General features: G+C 48.1%; 1 protein-coding gene across 1 annotated transcript in view; it reads right to left on the reverse strand.

Annotated features, from left to right (window-relative positions):
• Positions 1-14,506: 14,506 nt before the first annotated feature.
• Positions 14,507-24,024, reverse strand: part of Prkcd (protein kinase C delta) — a 29,802-nt gene continuing 20,284 nt past the window's right edge. Inside the window, exons 8-19 of the mRNA XM_090321039.1 lie at positions 23,123-23,208; positions 22,725-22,854; positions 21,084-21,184; positions 20,035-20,122; positions 19,703-19,800; positions 19,378-19,551; positions 19,085-19,176; positions 18,261-18,323; positions 17,045-17,183; positions 16,701-16,889; positions 15,905-16,033; positions 14,507-15,120 (exon numbers count right to left, since the gene is read on the reverse strand). Coding sequence (XP_090177165.1) covers positions 14,962-15,120; positions 15,905-16,033; positions 16,701-16,889; positions 17,045-17,183; positions 18,261-18,323; positions 19,085-19,176; positions 19,378-19,551; positions 19,703-19,800; positions 20,035-20,122; positions 21,084-21,184; positions 22,725-22,854; positions 23,123-23,208 — 1,448 coding nt within the window. The 3' untranslated portion in view covers positions 14,507-14,961. The remainder of the gene's footprint in view (positions 15,121-15,904; positions 16,034-16,700; positions 16,890-17,044; positions 17,184-18,260; positions 18,324-19,084; positions 19,177-19,377; positions 19,552-19,702; positions 19,801-20,034; positions 20,123-21,083; positions 21,185-22,724; positions 22,855-23,122; positions 23,209-24,024) is intronic.

Consider the following 24,024-nt stretch of genomic DNA (forward strand, 5'->3'; position numbering starts at 1 on the left):
CATATCTAACCACCAGAAAACTAAAAGTGGTGCTGTGGCTCAGAGTGTTGAGGAGCACTAGCCTTGAGCAAAAAGAGCTCAGAGATGGCACCTAGGCCCTGAGTTCAAGCCTGATGGCTGACCAGAAAAAGAGAAGGGAGCATATATTGAAATGAGAAACGACATATTCTTAAAAAAAAAAGGGGGGGGGACCGAGCTGGACACTGGCGCTCACACCTGTAATCCTAGTTAATCAGGAAGTTGTGGTTCAAAGCCAGCCCAGGCAGGAAAGGCCATGAGACTTACTCAGAAAAAAAGCAGAAGAGGTGCTGTGGTTCAAGCGGTGGAGCATTAGCATTGAGTAAAGGAAGCTGGGGAACACTCCCCAGGCCCTGAGTTCAAGCCCCAGGAGACCAGAGGAAAATAAAAAGAGCTGAAATGAAGCAGACTGCTGATCACCCTAACCAGGTCTCCCTTCTCCAGAGGCAACACTGTTTCCAACACAAGCAAATACTTCCCCTAGATGAAGGAGTATCCTCCATGGGCGCCTGAATTGAAGGCTTGGCCCTCACCTGATGGAACCATTTTGGAAGGTCTGGAAACTTTAGGGGGTGGGGCCTAGGCAGTCCCTGGGGGCTGTATTGGCCATGGTGGCTGCCTGTCCACTGTGTGAACAGCCTCTAGCAATGCTTCATGATCTGCTCACCACAGTCAGAATCAACAGCCAGGCCCTAGACTAATCTGAAACAACAGAAATAGATCTTCCTTCCTTTGAATTGTTTATGTCAGGTTCTTTGCCATAATGAGAAACACTTGACATCCCTCTCCCCAAAAATGAATTATTAGTCCACCAAGTTATTCATGATACAGTTTTGAATACTCAGTAAATGTTTTTCACGTATTTTCACCGGAGGGACAGCTGACTAAAAACTTTTTGTGTGTGTGTGGGTTATGGGGCTTGAACTCAGCCTGGGCGTTGTCCCTGTGCTCTTCAGCTCAAAGCTACCGCCCTACCCTTGAGCCAAGCCCCACTTCCCATTTTCTAGGGGTTAATTGGAGATAAGAGTCTCAAGTCCTTTTGTGCCCAGGCTGGCTTTGAACCTTGATCTTCAGATCTCAGCCTGCTGAGTAGCTAGGATTACAAGCGAGAGTCACTGCACCCAGCTCAATTAACAGAAACTTTTTACCCATACTTTAAATACTAGAAGTTTCCTTGGGGCCTGGAGTGTGGCCTAGTGGTAGAGTGCTTGCCTAGCATGCATGAAGACCCAGGTTCAATTCCTGGGTGCCATGTACATAGAAAAAAGCTGGAAATGGTGCTATGGCTCAGGTGATAGTGTTCAAACCCTGAGTTCAAGCCCAGGGACTGGCACAAAAGGAAGTTTCCATCCCTACTGCATATCCAAAAGACTTAACACTTCAGAGTTTAGAGCTGGATAGCAAGCTTTATCCAGAACCCCAGTGCCAGTGCTGCAATCACCAGGGCAGGGGGTGGGGAGCTTTGAAATTAAGATCTCATCACAATTTTATTAACCTCAGGGGCTTAGGCCTTCACAGTTTCCCGGTCTCTCCCATTCTTCAAGGCCCGTTTTGCATCATTTTACCTATGGTTGTAGCCCATGTGATGGAGACTTGTGTGCCACCTGTAGCACAGAGAAGGTAGCTCCTGGGCTGCTGCAGTGCCTCCTGGTGTGCGCATAGCACTGGCAGGTGAAGAACAGTCAGACCATCCTTCAACTTCTGTGAGAGTTAGCAGGTCTGCTTCCTAAGAGCACCAGGGCTCATGGACTTTACCTCCTAAATGATCGATGCTCCCAAGAAGCTGCCTTTATACTGCAGGTCCTGCAGACTGCTTGATCTCAGCTGATGACATGATAATTAAGAGAGAGATCAGTGTAGTTTTTGAGCCAAAAGTATCAGGTTATCTTAAGCCAGTGAATAGTCAATTGCCTTAACTTCTGTGTCTGAGCAAACATTCTTGTGACTATCAGATTTTTCTGTGACTGTATCATCATTGGGCTTAGCAGACCTTCACCCTCCACCAACCCTAAAGCTAAGGAGAGATTTCTCCACTTTGCTGTAGCTGCTCCTCCGCAACCCCCAACTGAGGCTCTCGCCAATGTACTTGCTAAGTGTATTGCTAAGTAATATGAATTCCTGTCATTTATGTTTGCTTCAGAATGGTCTTTCCTTTAAAGCAGAGTCATTATTTAAGTCAATAATTCCTGATGAGCTGCCTTCTGCCTTCATTCTGTCCCAATCCAGACCTCTGTCATCTCTTCCCCCAGCACAGCAGCAGTCAATGGCCTCCCAGCTTCCTTGACCTCTACTTCTCTGTCTAGCTCCTTCTCTACATGGCAGGCAGCCCAAGCAAAACTCGTAGAAGCTAACCCAATTGCTCTTCTGTTCAAAACATCTCCCTCTCCTATGGCTAGCACAGAATAAAGCCCAGCCACTGGCCAAGGTTTGGCCTCCTCCTTCCCCGCTAACCACATCTTGAACTATCTCATCCTCTTCAGGCCCCAGCCTGGCTACTCTCCTCCACTTCCTCTTTCGCCTTCTGCCCTAGTCTGAGTTGGCATCTAAACACTTAGGGCTGGGGAAAGCAAAAGTCAGTTTGGGAACAGGAAGAAAAGGGGTAAAAAGGAGGTAAAGAGAACTTGGTGATGGGGAAGGAAGCTCTCTATTGGAGCTAAGTCCTCAAGTGTAGACAGGGTTTTGACAGACAGTGAGCTATGAGGGAAGTAGGGAAGGGAGTCTGAGCACCATTTAAGAAGTCATCTATTTGGGCAAAAGTAAACATCATAGACAATGGCCTCATATCTAAAATAGGCTTCCAACTCAAAAAATTAAATTCCAGGTCCAGGAGTGTGGCCCAGTGGTAAAATGCTCACCTAGTGTGCATGAAGCCCTGGGTTCAATTCCTCAGTAACACATACACATAAAAAGCCAGAAGTGGTGTTGTGGCTCAAGTGGTAGAGCTCTAGCCTTGAGAAAAAGTGTCAAGGGCAGTGCCCAGGCCCTGAGTGGAAGCACCACGACTGGCAAACAAAAATAAAACAAAACAAAAATTAAATTCCCAATACCCTGACAGTAAAAAATAAAAGTAAATAGTAAAATAAAATTCCCCAAAAACAAATCCCTAAAGAACCACCCTGTGAACAGGTGGACTAAAGACTTAAAGAGAGACTTAAATAAAGGTCAATAGACACATGAAAAAATGCTCAACATCTTTGACCATTAAAGAAATGCAAATCAAAATGTTGAGGTTCTACCTTTCCCCAGTAGAATGGCCATTATCAAGAAATCTAATAACAGGCCGGGAGTTTGACCTAGTGGTAGAGTGGTGCTTGCCTAGCATGCATGAAGACCCGGGGTTCGATTCCTCAGTACCACATACATAGAAAAAAAAAAAAGCTGGAAGTGGTGCTGAGGCTCAAGTGGTAGAGTGCTAGCCTTGAGAAAGTCCAAGGACAGTGCTCATGCCCTGAGCCCAAGCCCAGGACTGTCAAAAAAAAAAAAAGGAAATCTAATAACAGATCTTTGGGAACAGATGTTCTCAAAAGGGAACACTACCAAACTGTTGGTAGGAGTGCAAACTTATCAGCCACTCTGGAAATCAGTATAGAGCTTCCCTATGACCCAACAATCCCACTCCTGGGCCAACTGAGATGCCCCTCTGAAGACGAACGGATCAAGTTGTGATGCATGTACACAATGGAGTTCTATGCTGCCGTCAGAAAGAAGTACATTGCCCCATTCTTCAGGAAATGGAAAGACCTGGAAAAATTTAAGTGAAGTAACCCAGGCCCAAAGAAAAGTAGGTGGCGTGGTTTCCCTCATTTGTAATAACTAGAATATGTCTAAGATACTTTTTTTTTTTTTTTGTCATGGGGCTTAAACTCTGGCCCTGGGCACTGTCCTTGAGCTCTTCAGTTCCAGTGCTTTTCTATGCATGTGGTACGAAGGAATCAAACACAGGTCTCCGTGCATGCTAGGCAAGCACTCTACCACTAGGCCACACTCCCAACCCACGCAGCTTTCTTTTTTGTTGGTTATTTTGTTGTTTTGTTTTGTTTTTGCCAGTCCTGAAGCTTGAATTCAGGCTTGGGCACTGTTTGTAGACACTTTTTTTTTTTTTTTTTTTTTTGCCAGTCCTGGGCTTGAGCTCAGGGCCTGAGCACTGTCCTTGGACTTTCTCAAGGCTAGAGCTCTACCACTTGAGCCTCAGCACCACTTCTGGCTTTTTTCTATGTATGTGGTACCGAGGAATCGAACCCGGGTCTTCATGCATGCTAGGCAAGCACTTTAACCACTAGGCCAAACTCCCGGCCCTGTAGACACTTTTTGCTCAAGGCTAGCACCCTGCCACTTGAGCCACAGTGTCACTTACAGCTTTTTCTGTGTATGTGGTTCTGGGGAATCGAACCCAAGGCTTTGTGCATGCTAGGCGAGCACTCTACCACTAGGCCATGTTCCTGGCCTGCAGCTTTCTTTAGTATAAACAAGATAGGTGGGGCTGGGAGTTTGGCCTAGTGGTAGAGTGCTTGCCTAGCATGCACAAAGACCCAGGTTCGATTCCTCGGTACCACATATATAGAAAAAAGCTGGAAGTGGTGCTGAGGCTCAAGTGGTAGAGCTCTAGCCTTGAGAAAGTCCAAGGACAGTGCTCAGGCCCTGAGCTCAAGCGCAAGACTGGCAAAAACAAACAAACAAACAAACAAGATAGGCTGAAATTCTGAAACAAAAATTTACTAAATTGAGGAAATAAATTCATAGAACATCTAAATTGTAATATAAATCAGATTTCCTAATTTCCCCAACAAAAATATTATCTGCTTACATCTCATACATCAAACAAATCTGCATGCAAGACCAAAAGTTCACCCTTTTACCAGCCACCTCTGGAGGTGATAAAGCTAGATATTTTGGTAATGAAAAGCAACTTTCTCCATTTTGCTGCTTTATCTTCCCCCTCCCATCTCTCTCTCTCTCTCTCTCTCTCTCTCTCTCTCTCTCTCTCTCTCTCTCTCTCTCTCTCTCTCCCCCTCCCTCCCTCCTCCTCCCTCCTCCCCTCTTCCTCTCCTTCCCTCCCTCAACATTTCCCTGTAGTTTCAGGATAAATTCAAATATTTTAAGGAGATATTTAATATTTTAATTAGAAATGGCCAACAACGAAAGATGCTAGGCGCTGGTGGCTCATGCCTATAATCCTAACTACTCAGGAAGCTGAGATCTGAAGACTGCAGTTCAAAACCAGCCCTGGCAGGAAGTTCATGAGATTCATTTCCAACTAATCACCAGAAAACCAGAAATGGAGCGATGGCACAAAGTGCTAGAGTGCTAGCATTGTGTAAAAGAAGCTCAGGGACAGTGCCCAGGCCCTGAGTTCATACCCCAGGACTGGGAATAAATAAATAAATAAACAAACAAACAAATAAGTCATCATTTGGGTCCAGAGTGTGGCCTAATGGTAGAGTGCTTGCCTAGCATGCACAAAGTCCTGGGTTCGGTTTCTCAGTACTACATACATAGAAAAAGCTGAAAGTGGTACTGTGGCTCAAATAGCAGTGTGCTAGCCTTGAGAAAGCTCAAGGACAGTGCTCAGACCTGAGTTTAAGCCCCAGGACTAGCAAAAAAAATAAAAAATAATGTATATATGTGTGTGTGTGTGTGTGTACATACACACACACACACACACACACACACGGAGAGATTTCGCTAAAGTCAGGCTTGTGCCTTAGGTTAATAATGCTTCCTTAAGGCTCTGGAGGCTTGGTGCAGAACTTACAGGTAGCCCAGCCCCAGGTGTTCAGTAGGACTGGGAGACACTGCTATGATCCAACCCATCTTTCCTAACCTGGAGATTCCATTTGGGTTTAAAAGTTAATTTAAGGGGCTGGGAGTTTGGCTTAACGGTAGAATGCTTGCCTAGCCTGCATGGAGACCTGGCTTTGATTCCTCAGTCCCACATACATAGAAAAAGCCAGACGTTGTGCTGTGGCTCAAGTGGTAGAGCACTAGTCTTGAGAAAACCCAAGGACAGCGCTCAGGCCCTGAGTTCAAGCCTCAGGACTGGCAAAACAAAACAAAAACAAACAAACAAAAAAAACCTGCCTGGAAGGGCCCTCCCTACCTTGTTATCCTGACCGTCACCGCAGTGACGGTAGATGGGACCTCTGCCTGGCTCCATCATGAGCAACTGAAGCCTGCTGATTCAGGACGGAAGACACAGGCCACTTCAGATCTACTGAGGCTGACTTCTACATCACCATGGTCCTTCAGCCTCTTCTAAAGCCCTCCCAAATGCAGCCTAGGCCCCAAAAGTAAGTAATTTCATTTCGTGTTCATAAAACCAGTGAGGGATGAAGGAGACTGGTCTGTGCCTCAACTGGATCTCTCCTGACTGTTTATCTAGATGATTTGCTTTTATTTAACACTTCTATCATTTAAGTGCCCTCATCTGATTTACTTTGCTTATATTTAACACCTTTATTAAGTTTAAGTGTTCTCACTTGGTTTTCTTTGCCTACGTATAACACTTTTATTCCATGTAATTTCACACACTTTATGTGGTCTTGGCCTATATAAGTTTAGTGCTAGCTGCATTCGGGACTGCTGGTTTTTGAGAGTCCATCAGCAACTCTCCAGTAAAGACTCACAATTTAGCCTCTTGGGTGGTGGCTTCTGTTTCCTGTGACTGAGTTTCCTTACAATGGTTTAAAGCAGAATTCTACATACTTTATTTGGATAAATAAAATTGTGGTAAGTTTATATGACAATGACACATGACCATGGAAAGCGGTGCACTTAACCTGTCATAAAAGACCACATGTTTTACAATTCCACTTATCTGAAATATTCTAAATAGGCAAATCTCTATAGAGACAGAAAGTACATTAGTGGTAGCCTAGGGTTGAGAGTACAGGAGAAATAGAGGTGATGGGAATAGTCTGAAATTAGCCACCGACAATGTCTCAAGCCCGTAATTCGAGCTACTTGAGAGATAACTGTGGATTGTGGTTTAAGGCTACACCAGGAAAAAAAGTTCTCAAAACCTCATATTGGCTGGGAATGTGGCTTAATGGCAGAGTGTTTACCTAGCATGCAAGAAGCCCTGGGTTGGATTCCTTAGTACCACATAAACAGGAAAAGCTAGAAGTAGCACTGTGGCACATGTGGTAGAGTGCTAGCTTTGAGTAAAAGAAGCTCAGGGGCAGTGCCCAGGCTTGGAGTTCAAGCTCCAGGACACACACACACACACACACACACACACACACACACACACACACACACACACACACACCCCATTATCCACGAATGTCTTGGTAAAGTGCTATGTGCCTGTTATTCCAACTATCCTAAACAAAACAGATGGAAGTAGTGGTGGTGTGTGTCTGACATCCCTAATGACACAGGAAAGCAGGAGGAGGAGGAGAACAGCCCGGGCTGGCCTGAGCATTACAACATGAGATCTTGCCAGGGCTCCAAGTGGCTCATAACTGCAATCAGCCCAGGAGGCTGAGGTCTGAGAATTGTGATTCAGACCCAGCCCTGCAGGAAAGCCCGTGAGAGTCACATCTCTAATTCACTACCAAGGAGCCAGAAGTGGAGCTGTGTGGCTCAAGTGGTAGAGTGCTAGCCTTGAAAGCTCAGGGACAACACCCAGGCCCTGAGTTCAGGCCCCAGGACCAGCACACAAAGTTAAAACAATTCCTTCTCTTGAGGCTTGTTTCTTGCTTCTCCCAGGAAAACAAAAGGTTTCTACCGTCTCTGAGTGCTACCTCTCCTCCAGCCTTTATATCCAACTTGTGGTAGAGGGAGGGACAGCTGGCGGGAGGGGAGGGGCGCACAGGGCATCCCTGGCCCTGTGCCCTCTGTCTGTCCTTACCTCAGTTGTCAGAAGGCAGCTGCCACCAGATCCAGTCAGCAGTGCTCCCACCACCTGCAGACCATAGCACCCCCCTCCCACCACACCAGGACCTTTCCAGCACGTGGAAGGGTGGAAGCCGGGGGGGTGGGGGGGGAGGGCTACTGCTTGGGGGACAGAGCACCTTGGCAGACCTTGCACCCTACCCCACCCCACATCTTCCCAGCCCTACACTAGCCTCTGGCAGCTTCCCCTAGCTGGAACTGCTTTCCTCACCCAGCCTCTCGCCTACTCTTTCTTTTTTAACTTCTCAGAACTGTGAAATGGCTCCTCCCGAAAGAAAATCACATAGAACAAAAAGTACACGGTAACGACTCATAAAAAGCGACACCTGGGTGACCAGCCATCAGGTCGAGAGTCAGTCCGCCTACCTGTTCTTTAAAAACCACTTTAATCATGACAAGCCCTTTTGAACACACAGACAAGCACAAGACTAAAATAAGCATCTACGGAGCTTTAACCACGCTCTCCCCTCCAGGAAACTGACTGGCTCAGAACATGGCCTCCACCCACCCTATTTGGAATTGGCCTCCAGTTTAGGGAAATTCATTACCTCTGAGCCACACCCTCAATCCTTCCAGTCTTTCACATAGGATCTCCCTGTGAACTTTGTCCCTCGCCCCCCCCTCCCCGGCCCTGATGGTAATCTCTTACTCTTCCTTTTGGGGGCACTTGGGACCACGGGTCCCAGAATTTTATTTTATTTTTTATTTTATTTATTTATATATATTTTTGCCAGTCCTGGGACTTGAACTCAGGGCCTAGACACTGTCCTTGGACACTTTTTGCTCAAGGCTAGTGCTCTGCCACTTGAGCCAGAGGGCCATTTGTGGCCTTTTCTGAGTATGTGGTACTGAAGAATCACCCGTGCATGCTAGGTGAGCATTCTACCACTAGCCTACCCTCCCAGCCCCTTATTTTTACATTGTGATGGGGATTGAACCTGACTCATAGATTTAACCATTGGGCCAACTGGTCCACACTATTTCCTCCTGTAATTGCCTGCTTCACACCTGCCTTCTGAGTAGACCCCAGTGCCTTAGCCTTCCCTCCTTCAGAGCTCACCAGTCCTCACAGAGGGAATTAATGAGAATAGCCTTGGTTTCTGGGTCAGGCACCAGAGAAACCTTCAGCCTTTGGATCAGCCTTCAGAAGCTAATCAAGAAGTCGCTGTGCTGGCCAGCCACACTGCTTCACGGCTATAATCTTAGCTTTTTCAGAGACAGAAATCAGGAGAATCATAGTACCAAGTCAGTCTAGGTGGAAAGTTGGCAAGACTCTGCCCCCCCTCCAACCAAGAAGCTAAGTAATGCCAGTTAGGTGCCAGGTAGAGCTAGAAGGATTAAGGTCCAAGGCTTGCCCTAAGCAAAAATGAAAGACCCCGGGGCCAGGAGTTTGGCCTAGTGGTAGAGTGCTTGCTTAGCATGCCCAAAACCTGGGTTTGATTCCTCAGTACCACATATGCAGAAAAAGCTGGAAGTGGTATTGTGGCTCAAGTGGTAGAGCTCTAACCTTGAGGAAAGCTCAAGGACAGTGCTCAGGCCTTGAATGCAAGCCCCAGGACTGGCAAAAAAAAAAAAAAAAAAAAAAAAGGAAAGACCCTGCTGAGCACTTGTGGCTCACGCCTGTAATCCTATCTACTCAAGAGGCTGAGATCTGAGGATCACAGTTCAAAGCCAGCCTGGGCATGAAAGTCCATGAGACTCTTATTTCCAATTAACCACCAGAAAACTGGAAGTGGAGCTGTGGTTCAAAGTGGTAGAGTGCTAGCCTTGAGCTGAAGCACTCAGGGACAGTGTCCAGGCCCAGAGTTCAAGCCCCACAAACACCACCACCACAAACAACAACAACAAAAGACCCTATCAAAATATAATTAAAAGAGAAAAGAGGCTGGAGGCATGCCTAAGTAGCAGGTATGAGTTCAAGCCTCAGTAGACTCAGGATTCTACCAACATGGCCACGTTTGGTGGCCTAAAGGATTCTCCCCACCCCTTTTTGCCTCTGGAATATGTGGGGAAAGTCACTTGTGGAGGAAGAAATTTCTGTGTGGGTTGTAGTGGAATAGGGCAGGGAAGGGGCCATGCTACAGGCATTACTTGCTCTTTCTGCAAATGTTACTGCTGCATTCAGTGAAGTTTGGTGACAGTGATAATTAGCACCCTTCATATCATTTTATTTTCACTTGTGCCAAGAACTGGGAAATTTGACATTCAAATTTTCTTTTTCATAATTTAAAGCCATCTTGCTTTTTGTACCAACCTCAGACACTTATTTTCCTTCTGTTTTGCAGGCTCTTGGCCTCAAGACCAGGGGGTGGCAGTGAGGCAGTGAACAACCCCCATGGAGGCCTAAAGCCCATTTCTGAGGTACAAGCCAGGCTCTTTACTCCATTCCCATTCTGGGAAAATTGTGCCTGCTTTTGGTAGGACTCTGGGCTGTACTAAGCCTGGGAGCAGCCATGCATCCCATTTAAACATTGTTATTGGGCCGACAAGCACAAAGAGCTATAAAATGCTCTTGAGTTAAGAATGTCTCCCACTGTGAATGCTGAGAGCTGTCCACTGGAGATCCATAATCTCCAGGGAAACTTTCAGCTCCACTTCATCACACCTGTGGCCCCCTCCTAGACACCCTCTGCTCCCCTCCCTGCTAGCCTGCTCATCTTTACTCTTCCTGAGGCCTTTGAGAACCAGGAGGTAGACATGACATTCTCCCTGACCCTTGCTGAACAAGCCCAAAAGATTATGTGAGACAGAGCATAGGAAACGTGGCAGGGGAGCTGGCATAATGCAGTGTACCTAGAATCCCAGCACTTGAGAGGCCAAGGCATGAAAATTGAAAGCTTGGTGGCAGTTTGGGCTACATAGCAAGACCTTGCCAAAGGAAAAAGAGGAAGAGGAAGAGAAAGAAAGGGGGAGGGAAAGTCCGTGAGATTTTTTTTTTTTGCCAGTCCTGGGCTTGAGCTCAGGGCCTGAGCACTGTCCTTGGACTTTCTCAAGGCTAGAGCTCTACCACTTGAGCCTCAGCACCATTTCCAGCTTTTTTCTATGTATGTGGTACTGAGGAATTGAACCCAGGTCTTCGTGCATGCTAGGCAAGCACTCTACCACTAGGCCAAACTCCCAGTCCCTCCATGAGACTCTTGTCTCCAAGTCACACCAGAAAACCAGAAGTGCAGCTGTGGGTCACATTACTAAGGAAGACAGGGGAGAAAATGTGGCCACCACATTGGAGTGGAGGCCAAAAGTTGAGGTTGGGTTTGAGGCAGTCCAGAATTTCTTGTGACAGGTGAAGTGTCCTGTGTCTCTGCAAAATAGCTATCCATCAACTTCTCATTGGTATATTTCCCCAAGGTCTAATGATAAAGACCCTACACAGTCTCGTCTCAAAGCTGTGCCCCCTGGGGCAGGGTCATCTCTTTCAAGTCTGCATCCTCCCAAGTGTTTAGAAGTCAGCTGCCACCAGAGAGCGCTGTAGCCAAACTGGGTTGTAGCCTATACACAAAGGCTTCCCAGCTTCCCCAGGAAGACCAGACAAAATGCAGATTCTCTGACTTTGTCCAACTGTCTTTCCATCCTTGGGCTTCAAGAGAGCTTTCAAAATGTTGACTCCTGTGCCTCCTTCAGATACCACCAAGTAATTTGGCCAAAGAACCTGGGTGTTGAGTTGCTATCAGGGTTGAGACTGCTGATCAGAAGCTGGCATGACAGATGCCTTTATTAGTATGTAACAAGCACTGAATTTGAAAGCCACTTTCCAATAGACACTTGGAGTCTGGACAATCTGGATATCCACCTATCCACCATCTATTCACTCATTTACCTCTACAGCCCACCCCACGCTCCCATACCTTGAGTGCTTTCACAGGCTAGCACATGGAACCGCAGGGTGAACTCACACAACCATTGGCTCTCTCATTTGGGTCTTCTTCCAGGCCCCCAGATCCCAGTAAAAGTGTGGCTCAAGTCCCAGCCACGAGAAGCATTTCCTGGGGCTGCTGGGCCAGGCCTGGCATCCACCCAGTGGCAGGGAAGGAGTCTGGAGTTGTGCAGCTTTCTAGAAGCTTGCCTGCATCCTAGCCAGCTGCTTCCCATGGAGAAGCAAGCATGCTCTGTGAACCCCATAAGCCTTTTCCTGTTATGGGCTTTGCTTGGCACCATCTGGCGTCAGCATTGGCTCTATGGGGATCCCCCAGAACTAGTGGTCCCATTTAGACATGGTGGGACTGAGGCCTGATATGACTGTGTGTGGGTAACTGAGTGGAACGTAAACTACCCAGGCTACAGTTCCAAGCACACCATACATCTTAGCACCCTCTGCCTCAGGCTGATAAGTCACTCACTCCCCCATTCTAGACGGGAGGAAGTAGGGCTCAGAATTCAGGACTCTTGCCTGGAAGTTGTAAGATGGTGAGAGGCACCCAGTGCAAACCCAGCCCAGTTTTCCATTCTAAAGCCACTTTCAATGTCCCCAAGGGGGTTCTCGCAGCCTGCACATGTTGTGGAAGAGGAAGGGGACAAAGAACCCTAGGCACCTCCTTTGTTTCCCATAATCTTAGTATTTCCCAGTAGGAGCCATGCCCCCATGCCTCGCTGTCTGCAAGCCCAAGGGGGTGTCACTCTGTACCCAGGTTGGCCCAACATACAGAGTCAGGGTCAAAAATGTATCCTGAGTAGACAGCAGGGAAACAGGGGGAAGTTTGACTTCTATCCCTGCAGCCCCCTCCTGGGCCAGTCCCAGTCCACCCTGCCCTCCCCAGCTGTGGAAATTTGTACCTCAGCCCAGAAAAATGAACTGCTGGCAGTCAGCTGCTTGGCTGCCAGGATCAGCCAATCAGACACTAGAGAGTACCGCCCACTTCCTGGGACAAAGGGCCCAGAGGGCCCTGCTTGAGACCTGTGCCCCGATAAATAGCAGGAGCAGAATGAGGGAGGGTTAGGGAGACAAAGGCAAGGAATAGAAAGCTGGCAGAATTGGGGGGGGCATAGATGGTAGGGGGAGGACCCCAGCACTACCTGGCCAGGCTGGTTCACCAATGGCTACTAACAGCTGCTTGTTTTGTGGCTTGATCCAGGTTCCTCAGGTTCTTTTTAAATTTTCTGGTTTTTATAAAGGTGATGTACAGAAGGTTTATAGTTTCATAAATCAGGTCATGAGTACATTTCTCTTCGGACAATGTCACTCCTTCATTCGCTCTCTCCCAGTTTCCTCGGGTCCTTCACCGCCTCCCCCCCCCCCATCTTCTGCACACTAGCAGCAATCTCTCAACTCCCAGGTGCCCAGCATTTTCTCACCTTTGTCTTCCTTGATGCCTACCTCCCCTTCCCTAGTTGAGGGCAAGGGCTCCTGAGGAATGCTTCTAGAACTTAGACACAGACTCTTCTTGGCAAGAAGTGTGAACAGTAACGAGAGGTGGAATTACGTCTGTCAGCTCCTTGCCTTGTTCCCAGTTTGTGGGTGAGGACACAGAAGTTTAAGATGAGTCACTGACCTGTCAGTGTCCAATGGCTACTCTGGAATTTTGAGTACAGATATGCTTGACAACTGAGTAGCATTTCCTTCCTTTCCATTGTCTTCCTATCTAGTCTGGGTTAGCCTCTAAACTTTTTTTTGCCAATCCTGGGCTTGAGCTCAGGGCCTGAGCCCTGTCCTTGGACTTTCTCAAGGCTAGAGCTCTACCACTTGAGCCTCAGCACCATCTCCAGCTTTTTTTTCTATGTATGTGGTACAGAGGAATTGAACCCGGGTCTTCGTGCATGCTAAGCAAACACTCTACCACTAGGCCAAACTCCCGGCCCGCCTCTAAACTTTTTATTTTTGCCAGTACTAGAACTTGAACTCATTGTTGGGGTGACGAGGGCTGTCACTTAAGCTTTTTTGCTTCATTCTGGGGCTCTATCACTTCCTAGCTTGATTTTAATTAATTAATTAATTAATTAATTAATTTTGCCAGCCCTGAAGCTTGAATTCAGGATTTGGGCACTGTCCCGGAGCTTCTTTTGCTCAAGGCTTGCACTCTACCACTTAAGCCACAGTGCCACATCTGGCTTTTTCTGCTTATGTGGTACTGAGGAATCGAACTCAGGGCTTCATACAAGCTAGCTACCACTAAGTGCAAGCACTCTACCACTAAGCTACATTCCCAGCCCACTTTATTTAATTTTTGAGGCCACAATCCTCCTGCACCCCCACACCACACATTCCTGAATACTGGTGTGTGGATGGTGCTGTGGCTAGAACTGAGGTGCTCATGTGTGGCAGGCAAATGCTCTCTATCCCTTGAGCCACACCCCTATCCCTAAGCCTTTGCTTAGGCCTGGCCTTGCATCTCTCCACACTTCCAAACCAGCCCTCACTCTCCAGAGACAAACTTCAGCAACATCCCAGAATGAGGCAGTCAGGACTCCTGTAGCCACTCACAAAAGTCTCTGCTTCAGGCCTGGGGTCTCAAAGAAATCCCTAAATACAAACACATTTGCATGATGGCCCAGCAGTCTGGGTCTATAGCTAACAGCTCAGTTAGCTTCCAGGACAAGACTGCCAGAAGTGGGAGGAGCTGCCATCAGCATCCTGGGTCAGAAATGTCCTGTAGCCAAGTTGGTATCATTCAGTGTTTATTTGGACACACAAATAAAAGAATCTGGTGATTCAAACAGCATGCTTTTTTCTTTTGATCATGTACGTACATACATATTTTTTGAAAGAACACATCACCAGCTTCTACATGCTTTGTTTCTACTGAGCAATATATACAGCCTATTATATATATGTGCATATATATAATATATATATATTTTCAATAGATAACTACATTCAAGTAACGACACACAGGATTTACAGTTTCCCACTGAGGGAAAGAAGGAACACAAATTCTCACACACAGTTCACAGAGGAAGTACCATGAGCCCAGTCCCCAGCCAAGCTCTCTGGGGACCAGAGGACAGCAGCAAAAGTCACAGCAATCACCCTGCTGCTTCTTGTGGGCAGTGCTGGGTGCAAATGAGGATGGCAGCTCGCTCTACCTGGAGGCTTGGAAGCCACGTCTGGGAAGCTCACTTGTCCAGGATCTGCTCAAATATGGGGTTCATGAAGGAGAAGCCGGCAAATGCTGTCTGGTCCATGGAGTCGATGAGGTTCTTGTCGCTATAGGAGAGGCGTGGCTTCTCGTTCAGGAACTCTTGGTCAAAGTTGCTATAATCTCCCAGAGACTTCTGCAAGCAGAAGGCAGGGGTGAGTAGGCAGGACCTGAGGGGTAGCTCTCCAAAGGGCTCTGTTTCCCACAACTGCCTGGGATTCTGTAAGACTGGGCCAGAGCAACCCTTTTTAAATTCAGAGCCTTATCTTTTCTAGGCAGGTGCTCTACTACCTGAGCCATACCCCTAATCCTATACTTTAGTTTTTAGAGGATCCAAAATTAGTTTTTTAGAGGATCCAGAAGTTTTACCGAGAGCTAGCCTTGCATGGGGACTATTTTTTTTGCCAGTCCTGGGGCTTGAACTCAGGGACTGAGCACTGTCCTTGGGCTTTCCCAAGGTCTACCACTTGAGTTACAGCACCGCTTCCAGCTTTTTTTTTTTCCCCCTATATATGTACTACCAAGGAATCGAACCTGGGTCTTTGTGCATTCTAGGCAAGCACTCTTACCACTAGGCCAAAACTTCTGACCCTTCTTATTTTTGCTAGTCCTAGGACTTGAACTTAGGGCCTGGGCACTATCCTTGGACACTTTTTGTCCAAACTGAGCCACAGCACCACTTCTGGCTTTTTCTGTGTATGTGTTACCAAGGAATGGAACCCAAGGCTTTGTGCATGTTAGGCGAGCACTCAACCACTAGGCTACACTCCAGGCCCTCAAATATTTCTTCATAAGTCAATAAACTACTCCAATTATTATAGTTCAATACAGACTAAAGAGTATTTGAATGTCTCAGAAGAGAGACAGGGCAAAGGAGATGGGTCCATCTCAGAAGGCGGTTCCAGGGTGGAATCACATACCACTTTGGGTCTGAAGGGTGGCTCCACTTTCCGTTTCTCCAGTAGAGTCCAGTTGATGGTCTTGAAGAAGGGGTGTATTTTGATATTTCCTGTCACCCCCAGCCTCTTGACTGGGTCCCTTTCAAACAGCTGCAAACCAGCAGGGCTTTCATTAATCATGGGAAATTGGAGTTTCAACAAATTGCTAGCAGGCCTAAGGTCCTGGAGCCTTGGATCTCTGGCCTCTAAGGTGCCTTTGCCTGGGCTATCTGGGAATCCAGTGAGTAAAAGCAACACTACTGAGATTTACTCTCTGCCCAGCCCAGGACCTAACATCTTAGGTTTATATGTCCTTGTATTTACTTTTATTTATTTACTTTTGCCAGTCCTACGGCTTGAACTCAGGGCCTGAGCACTGTCCTTGGCTTTCCTCAAGGCCAGCATTCTACCACTTGAGCCACAGCACCACTTCTGGCTGTTTTTCTTGTATCTGGTACCAAGGAATTGAACCCAGTGCTTTGTGTATGCTAGACAAGCACTCTACCACTAGCCCCCCCTTGTACTTACTGTGAGGTAGGTTCTCTCAATCCCATTTTACAGATAGAAAGGTAGGCTCAGAATAGGAGGAGAAGTGAGCTACCCACAGCTACCAGCTAGTCACAGGCAGAACCAGGACTTATCTGTCTTCTGAACCCTTAGTCACCAGGGACACTGAGACAGGGCAAGACCCCTGTTGTGTGGGGACTGGGGCCTCAGTGAAGCTGCTCCTCCACAGCTGTGGCCCTCCTATGAGCCAACACCAGCTGGGGGCCCTCACCTTCTCCATGATGTCCTTGGATTCCTTGGTGATCCAGCGGGGATAATGGGGTGTGTCCACACGGATAGACTCGAAGAGTTCATCCTCATCATCCCCATGGAAGGGGGACTGACCAATGAGCATCTCGTAGAGGAGGACCCCGAAGGACCACCAGTCCACAGAGAACGTGTATTTCAGGCCCTGCAAGATCTGAGGGGTGGGGTAGGTAAGCAGCTGATGGTGCTGATGGACTAGCCTGCGCGTGCACCACACCTGGGCCTCTTTACCTCGGTGGCACTGTTTCTGACCCCTACCTACTGAGGCAAGGTGTCTGGGTAGGCTGGGGCTGGAGGGTTCTTGCTTACCTCAGGGGCAATGTAGTCAGGGGTGCCACAGAAGGTGCTGGCCTGGTTCTCCCCAAATATATTCTCTTTGCACATCCCGAAGTCAGCAATCTTGATGTGGCCATCTCGGTCCAGCATCACGTTGTCCAGCTTGAGGTCTCTGTGAAGAGAGTGCAGGACAAGAGCCATCAGGAGCCAACTGATCTCCCCAACCTACTCCCAGTCCATTTCCATCCCTAAATCCAGGGCTTTCCCTGGATTTAGGAAATGAAGGGGAAAAAAAGGGGGTGTGTGTTGGGGGGGGTGGAGCAGGAAGAGAAAGAGATGCTACAAACCTACTTCTTGCAGCCACCTACTAACCTAAATGCTGGGCACAGAACATCTCACTCCCTAAAGCCCAAGCTGAGGCTCACCAGAGCCCATGTCACACGTCCTGGACCACCTAGCTGATCAGGAGGCAGAAGCAACTACTGCTTCACATGTGTCTGGCTCCCCAAGGGAGGGACTACGTTAATTCCTGAGTCATAACATGTCTGAGTAGATAATTCATACACAGGAGAATAAGTAATGAGCAAGCAGGGCAGTTCATCCCCCACTAAGCTCTACTGCAGGCATTCCCCAGAGAGAACCAGATGTGGACAAGCATATAACAATGTGCACTTTACCCCACCTCTCAAAACCTGGATGCCAAGATTGATCCTCTCCCTTCCTTTTTATCTTCTGAGACAGGGTCTTATTACACATAGGACAAACTGGCTTTGAAACTGAGATCCCACCTCACACTCTAGATGCTGCAATTATAGATGTGACACACCCCACCTGGCTCCATGAGTTGGTTTTCTACTCGTCAGCTTGACATCATTCCACATCATTACAGAGTGTGCCATCTACCTTTCTGATGGATGTATAGTTGAGATGGGAGGTTGGGACCGCCATTTATTGCATGAGCATCTGTGGACCCAGTCCCTACAGGTGGAAGCTTAACTGATCACCTGGGACTTCAGGGGAAGCATTGTGTACCTGTGAGTGATACTCTTCCTTCCGGGCAATGACCCTGAGTACACGCAGTGTGGGGCTGCCCCAGGCTCAGGTGAGAGGCCACAGAATTCTTGCACTAAAGTGAGATGTAGGCAAATTCCTAGCTACAGCCTCTGGCTGTCTAGGCCTCAGAGCCTATCAATGGTAAGCAGGGGCTGGTGCTGGCCCTCCTGAGAGCTCTCGCTCCCAGAACTTATACCTGTAAATGATCCCTTTGCTATGTAGAAACTGCAATCCACAGATGATCTCAGCTGCATAGAACCTGGACAAAAGAAAGACTGTGTGTTAGGATTTTTGTCCACCAATTCTTCCCTTCAACACCATGGGGTAAGAAATACTGTAAATAATGCCACGGACAATTTGGGCTTGACATCTTGTATCAGGCAAGTAAGTGCTGGCAAGCCAGGCATAATTTTTTTTTTTTCCCAGTCCTGGACTTGGGCTCAGGGCCTGAGCACTGTCCTTGGGCTTTCTCAAGGCGAGAGCTCTACCACTTGAGCCTCAGCACTACTTCCAGCTTTTTTCTATGTATGTTGTACCAAGGAATTGAACCCAGGTCTTCGTGCATGCTAAGCAAGCACTCTACCACTAGGCCAAACTCCCGGCCCCAAGCAGAAAATTTTGAAGGCAAAGTACCAGATAAGCAAATTCTGTAGAAGATGGTGTGGCTTATGTAGATATAGGTATTGTACATACAAGTATACATAAAGTCAGCCTGAAGGGGCAAGCAAATGGAGAAAATGGTACCGCACACCAAGGGCCTATATCAGGCTGCTTTGGCTGAGGCCCCAGGAGGGGACAGGACCCAGCATGTCTGTGCTGTCTCTCTTTAGGACAGCTCACTCATCACCACCCATGGCTTTGCATACAGCATAGACAGCCAAGGCTACCCCATGTCTCCCCACTTCCAGCTCTAGCCTAGCTTGGCTTATGCAGAAAAGGGAAGAAGGAATGTAGAGCAGGCTGGCAGTGTATCACCACTCTGAGCCAATGACCTTCCCCACATTCAGAGCCCTCACATACGTGGCACGGTAGAGGTCAAAGCGGCCTTTGTCCTGGATGTGGTACATCAGGTCACCCCCATTGAGGAACTCCATCACAAAGAACAGGTGGTCCTGGATAGGGCAGAGCGGTGAGCAAAGGATTCAGACGGGAAGCTCCCTGGCCAGGGGCCTAGGTATCAAGTCCCAACAGGAAGCAGAGGGGAGAGGCCTTGGGCTAAGGGGGCAGCTCTGCCCTGGGAGGTGTGGGTGGGGAAGATATGGCTCTGCTCAGGTAGGAAGATATACTGGCTATGGCTGTGTGAGGCTAGAGACCTTAGTCTGGAAGGTACAAATGAGATGTGTGAGAAAGGGATTCTCCCAGGCGAGCGCCAGCACTCGCTTCTCCACCATGGTGCACTCCACGTCATCATCAATTAGTACCACGTCCTTCTTGAGGTACTTGACAGCGTAGTACTGCCCTTTGCCCTTCAGCTCTGCAAGGAGCACCTGGGGAGGAGAAAGGGGTTGCTGAGCAAGGGCCCCTGCCCCATCCACAGATGTCCAGCCTCTACTGTCCAACCAGGAAAAAGCCAGAGTTTGGTGGGAAGTAGGCTCTGATCCCTGGTCCCTCCAGCTCAGGGCACCCACAGCCTCTCACCTTGCCAAAGCTGCCTTTGCCCAGGACCTTGTGGAAGGTGAAGTTCTCGATGCTGCACTTGGTGCTGCCCTCCCAGATCTTGCCGTAGGTTCCGTTGTCTGCCAGAGAGACTGTGTCACCGACTTAGGTCTCAATTGGCATGGATCCCTCCCAGAGGGAGGCTGGGGGTCCGGGGCTGGGTTGGGCTAAGGGATCTTGGGAGATCGAGGGCTTACTGCCCACCTAGGGTATCTCTTTCTAAATTCACTTGATAGGGAGAAGGAAGCTAGGCCCTTTCCTATGGCCTGATGGGAATTGAGAGCCCATCAAATGGGCTCATTATACCCACTCACCTGGAGAATCAGCCTCAGAATGTCCTGGCTTCTTCTGGAAACCCTGATATATTCCAACATGCTCTGACTCCAGCTTCCGGGAGGATCTCTAGGGAAGAAATAAAGCAGGGGACAGGCAGATGGTCAGACTATTGAAGAACTGTTGAAGAGGTCTTGAGAAAGGACCTCTCAACTCTAACTCCCCCCTGGGGATAGCAGGAGCAGAGATCAGGACCCCCAGCATATGCATGCACTCCCACCCATTTCCAATGCCCAGGGAAGCCTCTGTAGACTGGAAGGCACAGACCACAAACAACTCTTTTAAACCGATCCCCACCCATCTTCCTCATAATTTACTCAATGAATTTTTGTGTCCTTCATTTCTGAGTGATAATAGATCTTTAAAATTTTTATTTGTTTTTGCTTCAGTGGGGATTAAACTCAGAGCCTCTAGTATGCCAAGCAAATAGTTCTACCACTATCTTACCCCTTGAGCCACAGCGCCTCTTCTGATTTCCTGGTAGTTAGCTGGAGATAAGAGTCTCACAGTCTTTAGTGCTTAGGCTGGCTTTGAACTGTGATCCTCGGATCTCAGCCTCCTGAGTAGCTACCATGCCCAGGGCTTAAATGGATCTTGACATAGGTTCTCATCATTTTTCCTGAGTTAACTTTAAACTCATGATCCTCCTGCTTCTGCTTCCCAAGTAGGTGAAATTATAGGCGTATGCCACTATTGCTGACTTGACTGTCAAATTTTACCCTAAAGTTCTGCAGCATTCCTAGACCTATGCACATGTACATGCATGTACACGAGCATTCTCGCTCACACTGAATCTTACTTTGAAATGTCCATGCTTGAATGACTGAATGAATTCACAGGAAAACAAACCACCTCCCTCTGTCACCTAAAGGACTGTCCAAAGGATTTTCCAAAGGCAGGGTCCATGCATACATCCTCCCCATCCTCCCCAATGGGGCTCCTCAGTAGGAACCAGTAGGAAGTACAATGTGCCCTGGCTGATCCCTCTGAGCCTCTCCCCTGTATCCAGAATCCCATAGCATCTGCTCACCTGGGAGACTTGATTCAAGGCCTCAGCCAAGAGCTTCTGGTTGATGCCACAGAGATTGGCCACCTTCTCCCGACATTTGTGGTGTACGTTCATGCCACAGTCTGATGTAAAGGAGAAGCAGGGTTCAACTCAGGATGGCTGGGGGGGAGGGTGGTGGTGGAAGAAAGGTGGACTTTGGTGGGGACTTCTGGGCTTCCAGTCATTAGGGGGAAAAAACCTAAAGCCATCATTAGCATTTCACATCTTTTATGATTTAAATAAAACAAAAGTCAGGCACCAGCGGCTCATGCCTGTAAGTCTAGCTACTCAGGAGAGATGGAGACCTGAGAATTAAAGTTTGAAACTGGCCTGGCTCTTACATATCCAATAAAACAGCAAAAAGCTGGACGTGAAGTTGTGACTGAAGTTGCAGAGCCAGGCTTCAGCTAAAAAGCTCAGGGACAGTTCAAGCCCTGAGTTCAAGCCCCAGGACTGGCACAAAAACAACAACAAATAATATATAAAGAAAGGCAACAGGGCCAGGAGTTTGGCCTAGTGGTAGATTGCTTGCCTAGCATGCATGAAGACCCAGGATGGATTCCTCAGTACCACATACATAGAAAAAGCTGGGGGGCTGCGAGTTTGGCCTAGTGGTAGAGCACTTGCTTACCATGCATGAAAACTCGGGTTCAATTCCTTAGTACCACATACATAGAAGAAAACCGAAAGTGGTGCTGAGGCTCAAGTGGTAGAGCTCTAGCCTTGAGAAAGTCCAAGGACAGTGCTCAGGCCCTGAGCTTAAGCCCAGGATAAAAAAAAAAGCTGGAAGTGGTGCTGTGGCTCAAGCTGTAGAGCTCTAGCCTTGAAAAAGCCCAAGGATGGTATTCAGGCCCTAAATTCAAGCCCCAGGAATGACAAAAAAAAAAAAAAAAAAGAGGAAACAAAAATTTAAAAAGTAGTCAGAGCCAGGTACCAGACCAGTGTCCACACCTGTAATCCTAGCTACTCAGGAGGCTGAGATTGGAGGATTGGGTTTCAAAGCCAGCTGGGGCATGGAAGTCTATAAGACTTTTATTCCAATAAACTTCTCAGAAAAAGCATGAAGTAGTGCTGTGGCTCAAGTGACAGAGCACAGCCTGGAGCACAAAGAAGCTCAGAAACTCAGGGACAGAGCCCTGGCCCAGGGTTCAAGCCCCAGAACTGGCCAAAACAAACAACAAAAAAAAAGTCAGAAGATATGAAACAAATTTAAACACTCTAAAGATTGGGACAAATGAGACAAGTGGCTTTTGTTCAGGGTCTCTAATTTGTAAGTGAAACATGGGATGAGGGGAGGTTGGAAGCAGCATGGGCTGAGTGCCAGCTAGTGCATGGCAAACCCTAGTTAAGTGCTTCTGCTCACTTGTCTCTCTTCACACTGAAGGACATAGCTCAGAGAAGGGCAGCCACCTGCCTGGTGGACACACAGCAGACAAATGATAGCATCAGGAAGGACAGTGTGGAACAGTCACTAGCACCTCATCCACATGACATCAGGGAATGAGGTGCAGTCAGATGAGATTCCTTTGAGCTTAAGGCTGTGGTAAGGGAGGGCCAAAGGCTGCAAGAGTGCTAGGGCCTATGGAGCTCTGGTGGGCAGGCCAGGGGGTGGGCAGTACACACCTTCACACTTTAACCCCTGCTTCACAATCCCCCAGAGCAGGCTGCCACAGTGGTCACAGAAGGTAGGGCTCATGTAGTTGTAAACCTTGAACCGGTGTGGCATGTCAATGTTGAAGCGTTCTTTCTGGAACTGGAAAGAAGGGGTGTCAAGTCAAAAGTCATGTGCCAGCCCCAACCCTTTCCTCCACCACAAATTCCCCATACCCTACAAATGGCAACATGCCCAGGGGATTTTACCAAGACTAAAAACTACGGAGGCCCAAGGAGCCCAGGAAAAAAAGCAACGAAAGTCGAAGGAAAAGAGGAGGGAGGGGAAGCCCAGAGGGAGGGGATGAAGAACCAGATTCCTACCCCGCCAAGCCCCCAGACTCCCAGGCCCTGCCTTGGACCTCACTCACAATGGTGTCCCGGCTGTTGGCTGCAGTGCCAGTGCACCGGCCGATGATCTTGTCAATGCATTTCTTGTGGATGGCAGCGTTGCATTCTTGAAAAGGCAAAGGCCCAGGAGCCGGAGGGGGCGGCATCGGGAAGGGCAGCCTGTGAGCTGGCACCACTGGCCCAGTCCAGCCCTCCACACAAAGCCAGCCTTCTCCTTCACCACCCACACCCTCACCCCACACCAGCCTTGCCCAGGAGTTGATTCTTCCCCCTCCCCCTCCCCCACCGCCCCAGCTCTCACAGGAGGGGCAAGAGAGCTTGGGGTGGGGTAATTAGGGAAGGCTGCTGGACTCCTAGTGAACAGAAAGGTGGGGAGGCATTCAAACTGAGGGCAGGAGAACCCTTATGTCTCCCTCTTCTATGTCCCAGCTCTCTCACACATGCAGTACACATCAACACCCCAACATAGACACCTGTATGTACATAATATATATACATACAAAGCATATGTAACCAAATACATAACAGACTTCTAACTGAGTCCTTGCTACATTTATTTATAGCTACATTTATTTACATTTATTTATAGCTTTACATACTTACTATATGCATTTATAGCATCTTCATAATGAAACTATTTTATAGATGAGGAGACTAGAGCAGACAGACCAAGGAACTTGTCTAAGGCCCCTGCAGCTAGGAAGTGGAAGAGCAGCTGTGCTCAGAACAGCAGCCTGCAGAGCCTGCTGCTTGTGCCACCAAGGGAAAGGGTAGGTTCACCCTGTGCTTGGATGCCCACCCTCTCTCCCAAGTTCCTGCACCCAGGGGAGGAGGGCTGGTAAAAGTTTCACACAGCCTCTGGGACTGCAAATACTCTACCACAGCTATTTCAGGTTACTAACCTGACAACCTGCATACAGAG

This window comes from Megascapheus bottae, chromosome 2 (assembly GCF_031878675.1).
Source record: "Megascapheus bottae isolate mThoBot1 chromosome 2, mThoBot2.hap1, whole genome shotgun sequence".
In the NCBI taxonomy this organism is placed as follows: Eukaryota; Metazoa; Chordata; class Mammalia; order Rodentia; family Geomyidae; genus Megascapheus; species Megascapheus bottae.